General features: G+C 45.4%; 1 protein-coding gene across 2 annotated transcripts in view; it reads right to left on the bottom strand.

Annotated features, from left to right (window-relative positions):
- Window positions 1-7,168, bottom strand: part of GIPC2 (GIPC PDZ domain containing family member 2) — an 87,144-nt gene extending 79,976 nt beyond the window's left edge. For both annotated transcript variants that reach the window (XM_024734670.1, XM_024734669.1), the window contains exon 1: window positions 6,859-7,168. In XM_024734670.1, the coding sequence (XP_024590438.1) occupies window positions 6,859-7,098 (240 nt within the window). In that variant the 5' untranslated portion in view covers window positions 7,099-7,168. The remainder of the gene's footprint in view (window positions 1-6,858) is intronic.
- Window positions 7,169-7,610: the final 442 nt, after the last annotated feature.

The raw sequence follows: 7,610 nt of genomic DNA, 5'->3' as shown, positions 1-7,610 counted from the left end.
AAAAAAAAAAAAAAAAAAAAAGAAACATATCTAGATTGGCAGATTCACAAGGAAGGCTTCTTGGAGGAGGTGACAGTTGAGACTGGAGAGGTGGGTAGGAGCTACCAGAACAAGGAAGTGAGAACATCATGAGAAAAGGCATAGAGGAATGAAACAGTTAAACATTCTGGAATAAAAAGGGGATTGTTAGGAGATGAGACTGGAGCAGTAGGCATGGGGCAGGACTAAAGAGGCAGGCAGGACTAGGAGACGTTGTCTGGCTGGTGGGGGTTATTTGTAAGTGCTATGGTCTGAATGTTCATGTCCCCTCCCCCAAAATTCAAATGTTGAAATCCTAGTGTTAATGGGTGGGGCCTTTGGGAATTGCTCAAATTATGAGGGTGGACACCTCATAAATGGGGTTGGTGCCTTATCATAGAGGCTCCAGAAAGACCATTAGCCCCTTCCACCAGATGAGGACAGAGAAAGAAGTGCCAGCTATGGACTAGGAAATGAGCCTTCAACAGAGGTAACCATGCTGGCACATTGATCTTGGACTTCCCAGCCTCCAGAACTGTGAGTAATACGTTTTTCTTGATTATAAACTACCAAGTTGGTGGTATTTTTTTAATAGCAGCCCCAAAGGAATATAACAGTAAGTAACAGGGAGCCTTGTAGGTTTTTGAGATTGGTATGAAGAATCAATATTAAAATAGAGGATGCGGGACTTCCCTGGCAGCGCAGTGGTTAAGAATCCACCTGCCTATGCAGAGAACACAGGTTCGAGCCCTGGTTCGGGAAGATCCCACATGCTGCAGAACAACTAAGCCCGTGAGCCACAACTACTGAGCGTACGCTCTAGAGCCCACGAGCCATAACTACTGAGCCTGCATGCCACAATTACTGAAGCCTGCATGCCTAGAGCCCATGCTCTACAACAAAAGAAGCTACTGCAATGAAAAGGCCATGCACCACAACAAAGAGTAGCCCCTGCTCGCCACAACTAGAGAAAGCCTGCACGCAGCAATGAAGACCCAAAAGAGCCAAAAATAAATTAATTAATTACTTTTTTTAAAAAATAGAGGATGGGTGGAATCAGGGAAACCATATTCAGGGTACCATTTAGAATCTGCATTGTAGAAATCCAGCAGTGACAACTGTCAATGCCTTCCAGCCAAAAACCACCAGGCATTCTCATTTCTAGTTTACTGTTCCTTGCAACAAGGAGGGAGCACACCATGGAGAACCATGGGGGAGGGTCTGAGTAAGAGGGCATTAGAAAAGATTTGGGCTTGTGTTAGGTGATGTTAGGACAGCATAGGTTTGCTGTCAGGAACTGAGGACAAGTCTATGACTCAGTATCTTAATAAAACTATCTACAAGGTGGGGAAAGCTATCAAAGCTAAAACTGTGGGTGGTAAAATGAGCAGCAGTCATTTATATCAGTCAAGACAGGGGGATAAAAAAAAAAAAAAAAAGACAGGGGGATAAGAACTTCCCCAGTGACACAGTGGTTAAGAATCTGCCTGCCAATGCAGGGGACACGGGTTCGAGACCTGGTCCAGGAAGATCCCACATGCCATGAAGCAACTAAGCCCGTGCACCACAGCTACTGAGCCTGAGCTCTAGAGCCCGCGAGCCACAACTACTGAGCCCGTGTGCCTAGAGCCCATGCTCCGCAACAAAGAGTAGCCCCGGCTCACTGCAACTAGAGAAAAGCCCACACGCAGCAACGAAGACCCAATACAGCCAAAAATAAATAAATAAATAAATTTATTTTTTATAAAAAGGGAATAGGGAGTGCTATAATTTGGAGGGTTTTGTTTTTTCTTTTCATTTTTTGTTTGTTTTGTTTTTAGGGGGTGCTGTAATTTTAAATGGGATGATCAGTACCAGCCTCACTGAGAAGATGACATTAGACCAAACTTGAGAAAGAGCATTCTGGGAATTCCCTGGCCGTCCAGTGGTTAGGACTTGCGCTTTCACTGCTGAGGGCTCAGGCTCAATACCTGGTCGTGGAACTAGGATCCTGAAAGCCACAGGCGTAACCAAAAAAAAAAAAAGATCATTTTGCCAAGGAGAGGTTCTGGTAGAGAAGACAGCCAGTGCAAAAGCTCTAAGGCTCCAGAGTTCAAGGAACAGCCTGGAGGCCAGACTAGCTGGAGCATGTTAGAGAGGCCACAGGGCCTGTAAGCATCATTGGATTTTGGCTTTTACTCTAAGTGAGCTGAGGAGCTATCAGTCTTGAGCAGAGAGATGAGATGCAGAATATATCTCACTGGAGACAGAAACTTTTGAGTTTTGCTATAAAGGAGAAATGGGGTAATAGCATAAGAGATGGGGGTAGGTGACAAGAGAAGGTTTGTTGTGTTTTTGTTGTTGTTGTTGTTTTTAAATTTATTTATTTAGTTTTTGGCTGCACTGGGTCTTCGTTGCTGCGTGCGGGCCCTCTCAAGTTGCGGCAAGTGGGGGCTACTCTTCGTTGCGGTGCGTGGACTTCTCAGTGCAGTGGCTTCTCTTGTTGCCGAGCACAGGCTCTAGAGCGCGCGGGCTTCAGTAGTTGCGGCACGCAGGCTCAGTAGTTGTGGCACGCAGGCTCCAGAGCGCAGGCTCGGTAGTTGTGGCGCACGGGCTTAGCTGCTCCGCGGCACGTGGGATCCTCCCGGACCAGGGCTCGAACCTGTGTCCCCTGCATTGGCAGGCGGATTCTCAACCACTGCGTCACCAGGGAAGCCCTGTTGTGTTTTTTTTAAGACAAAGAGCATAATTGCATGTTGAACGTTTGGCTTGAAATTAAAATCACAATTCTTGACTCTTCTGCTTCCCCAGTGCACTGCTTTATTTGACTGCTCTATGTATTGAGAGAGAAGGGGCTGTACTTGCTTGATCCATTCATTCAATGAATTACTTAGTATCACAACATATACAAACTAATGTAACCAAATCAAAGTTAATAATTTCTGAAATCTATAGTTTTCAGCTTCTGGACAAGTATCTAGCTATAAAAGTGATTTCTTAATAAACTCTTTCAAATTCACTCTTTCCCCACAATCTTTCCACATAATAGAGAATTAAGAAAATATGTCATGACACAAACTACTTGTCAAACAATTACAGTAGTAAAATATTCAAAAGACCCCTTCAACAAATTTTATGACTACAGCTCAACAGTTTAGTAATCAACTCGTACATGAATCCTGAAATTTTTCCTTTTTTTTTTTTGGCTGTGCACGGCATGCGGGAGTTTAGTTCCCTGACCAGGGATCCAACCCATGCCCCCTGCAGTGGAAGCGTGGTGTGCTAACTACTGGACTGCCAGGGAAGTCCCTGAATCCTGAATATTTTAAAAGATGGTATCAAATGTTTTGTAAAACTGTCCCAGCATTTATGACTTAACTGTTCTTTTAGATGAGATTTACTTTTTTTCTTTTTGCTGAATTGCTCATTTAGCTGTTTAGAAAAATGACATCAGCTGTAAGGGATTTTTGCATAATTGGCCATCTGTTTCAAGGTAATGATTACAGACTGCACCCTGCAAGTGATTCATAGGTTTCGTTAACTTCTTCCTTCAGAAACCAGGTAATAGGTGAAATCCATAATTATCAGTTTCACTACAGCATCTTTTTGAGGTAGTAGGTATTTTGGTGGTTGAGTCTGAGGGTTTACTTGAAAAGATCATTTGTTTAAAAAAGAAGTTTTGCCGGTTTGTATTTGGAATCTGAATATAGTTACCAAGAATCCCACAGCTGCTATGCAATGAACTTGGAACCAGGAAACCTTGATTCGAATCCCGACTCCGCCACACATGAGCCCAGTGACTCTGGGCAAGCTACTTGACTTCTCAGAGCCTCATGTAGCTCAACTGCAAAATGAGAAGACTCCTTGCCTCAGTGCTATGGTGAGGATGGAATGACCACCCTGTAGCCTTAAACGCCTCGCACAACCAGGGGCACATTACAGACTCCCTGCCATCAGGTCAGAACAACTCCTTCCCTCTTTTCCTTAGCAGAGAGAGTACAGCTCTTCATACAGTGCCATTTGTATCCTTATAGCCACCTCTCTAGAGAAAAGGCAGGACTTCTGATATAGTCATATAAAGGAGGAAAATTTTTTGTTTTTTCCCCACTGACATCTCAAAAGTTTATACCACTATTCCTCTTGCTGGGGGAATGGGATGAGAAATGGGATCTCACTAGTGTACATTTTATTTTAATAAATTACTCGTTTCAAAAGTAACTATTGAGGACTTCCATGGTGGCGCAGTGGTTAAGAATCCCCCTGCCAACGCAGGGGACACAGGTTCAATCCCTGGTCCGGGAAGATCCCACATGCAGCAGAGCAACTAAGCCCGTGCGCCACAAATACTGAGCCTGCGCTATAGAGCCCGCGAGCCACAACTACTGAGCCCACGTGCCACAACTACTGAAGCCCGCGCGCCTAGAGCTCGTGCTCTGCAACAAGAGAAGCCACTGCAATGAGAAGCCTGCGCCCTGCAACAAAGAGTAGCCCCCACTCGCCACAACTAGAGAAAGCCCGCGTGCAGCAGTGAAGACCAAACGCAGCCAAAAAATAAATTCATTCATTCATTAAAAAAGTAACTATTTAGATACTTTGACATATACTATGATGATCAATACTTTACCTTGAATATACTTAACTCTTTTTAGTCTAGATGAAAAACCTGCATTAATGTTGATTATATGCATAAACATACTAATATATATATCTAGGGTTATAAAAATTTATGAAATTTGATAAAGCACATCAAAATACCTAATGTTTATCTCGAAATTTTAATGCAAGTCAGCACATTGTAAACTTAAAATGCTGAACGTGGTTGCCAAGTTATTGCTGAGACACCCTGGAAAACTTGGGAAGCAATATAACTTCATGGAATTTGGAGCCAGAAAAAAAACCTGGGTTTAAACCCAGGCGCTGGGACTTCCCTAGTAGTCCAGTGGTTAAGACTCTGCACTTCCAATGCAGGGGGCATGGGTTTGATCCCTGGTCGGGGAACTAAGATATCACATGCCGCACAGCATGGCCAAATAAATTAATTAATTAAATAAACACAGGATCTGCCACTTACTATATGTAATTTTGAAAATTTTCTGAACCTCAAAGCATTAGTTTCCTATCTGTGAAGTAGGGATAATAATAATACTTCTCAGGGATTAAGTGGATTGAGTCAAGTCATGCATCTAGAACTCAAAATAGTATCCCATTATGATGAGGAAGACTTAATGCAAAGTAAATAAATCTGGAGTCCCTGGTTACAGGACAGATATTTAAAGTTGTCAGTTAAGAATGCTAACTAGCTCACTTAGCTTAGAAACAAGAAGATCCAAGTTTAAAATAACGGCCCAGCTTTTTTGTTGCTAGCCAATGGCCAGACACATTGTACCTCAGCCCACTCATTTAACTGTTAGGTATTAATGATATTAGGTATTAATGATATTAGTTACAATTTGTAAAGCACTGACCACACACCAATGCAATCTGATAGGTTTACACATGCACTCCAGTCTTTACAATAACCCTTCAAGGTAGATATCCTTATCTCTATTTTACAAATGGCTGAAATTGAGAGAAGTTAAACTTGTTCAAGGCCACCCAGCTAGTAAGTGGTAGAGCCTGGAACCACAGTGGGGTTTGTCAGTCTCCAAATCCTGTCCTTAACTACCCAATGAACCCTCTACCACCTACCTCTCTTAGAGAAGATCAAATAACATTTTTCCTGCAAGAGTGCTTTTTGAATTGAAACGTCCTATACAAACATGAAGTATTATCGTTAATACTCTATATCAATCTAAATAATTCATAGAATGGGTCTGTGATTTGCCCCCTCAGTGCCTGGGAACCCTGAAAGAACAAAAGGTTAGCTTCAAGATCTCTTTCATCTCCTCTTGGAATTTTGACCTCAATTTCACTTGAACTGACCTGATAAACAACATTAAAGAATAGATAGTTAAATGCTGCTCTGTGCCACCCAAAGGCAGCTCTCTGCACTCTCAGGAGTCCAGGGCAACAAGGTCTTGTGCTTTTCCTTAACATATGGACAAAATATTTTCTTGGACTGACTTCTCACACCTGCATTTGCAGTTAGCTTGGGTAAGTATAAATAAAAGTTTTCACATAAATGTCCGCCTAGACTAGGGCTTTGGAAATCACCCTATAACAAACTCCAGTTCCTGGCACACATGCTATCGATCTAATAAAAGCAAATTTCAGTCCCTTTTCAAGGATATGGGGTAAAATTTAGAGGGGTTTTTCCCTCTGAAATTTTTGTCAACTAGTCCCGCATAGTTTAGTATAACTCTCTTAGTTATCCACCCTTGGAATAATAAGCTTCCCGGAAATTCCAAAGCGTTGATGACATGTGACATGACATATGCGGGTCAAAATGGGGCTCGGTTTGGTATCACCCGGAAGGCACCCCCTAGCCCACCGATCCCGGAGATGCTCAGCGTGGCCCGCTCACCCCTGCAGAGGAAGCAGGAGGGCAAAGTCCAGACAAAGTGAAGGGTGTTAATTTGCCGAGCCAGATCTCGACGCTGGGAAGGCGCCGAAGCTGCTGAATCTCGGGTTACTAGAGCATGCTCATTTGCATGAGGAAGAAAGGTCGTCCCGGGTTTCCCAGAGGCCAGATAGAGACTGGAGAATGTGACTTTCTCCAGTCCTGGGACTTAGCTCTTCCCTTCCCTGTAAGGCCGTACTCGCTCCCCCTGGGGCGCTCGCAGCCGCGGACCCCACCCCGCTTCCGACTTCGGGATCCGGGAAGCGCAGCTCAACCAGCCGGAGCCAATTTAAACCTGCGCGGGGCGGTGGGAGAAGCGGCGAGAGGGAGCGAGAGGCTGAGCCCCAGCCCCCGGCGCTTACCTCCGACGGCGAAATCTCAAACACGCTCGCGATCTTGGCGTAGAGCTCCTGGATGCTGGAGAAGTTCTCCACTCTGCCCGTGGCGCTGCCGTGGGCCAGCTGCGTGTGGAAAGCCAGCCTGCAGGTGGGCGCCGGGAGCCTGGGTAGGCTGCCGCCAGCCGCATTAGTCTGCTCGCCCTCCACCAGCCGGGAGGTCTCCTTGGTATTGAATTTCTTTTTTCTCCGCAGCCGCAGGGGCATCTTGCCTGGCCGAGGGCGGGGACCCACCTGCACTGCCACGGACTGCTGCCTCCTTGGCCTGGGCCCGCAGACTTTGTGCTATGGGCCTGCCGGCTCCGGGCAGGTGCAGCCTGGGCTGAGCCAATGGCAGAGGCGCTCCCGCCAGGCCCCGCCTGCTCAGGGCCCTCCTCCACTGAGAGGAGCTGCACCTGCAACCCACCGAGCAGCCACCTGCCCTCCGGATGGATCAGGGAGAAGAAAAGTTGGACCCTGAGGAAGGGGAATGTTGCCTACCATTCCAGTTCTACAAGGATCAAGCCATCAACCATCGCAGCTGCCCCGGATGGTGTGCCCTGAGGGGAATTCAGGATGGAGAAAACAAGGAAGCATTCTGTTATTTGGATACTGGCCCTAGATAGTTAAGATGCACATCTAAGGAATCATTTCAGTGAACTCAGACTCTTGCATCTTCCCCTACATAGGAAAGCACTACAATCATTAACTTGAGATGTCTGTCCTTTGTGATTAGCAGT

Source organism: Neophocaena asiaeorientalis, unplaced genomic scaffold (assembly GCF_003031525.2).
Source record: "Neophocaena asiaeorientalis asiaeorientalis breed wild unplaced genomic scaffold, Neophocaena_asiaeorientalis_V1.1 scaffold15, whole genome shotgun sequence".
NCBI classification, from domain to species: Eukaryota; Metazoa; Chordata; class Mammalia; order Artiodactyla; family Phocoenidae; genus Neophocaena; species Neophocaena asiaeorientalis.
Note: the sequence above shows the minus strand (reverse complement) of the source record. Positions and strands in the feature narration are given on the sequence as shown.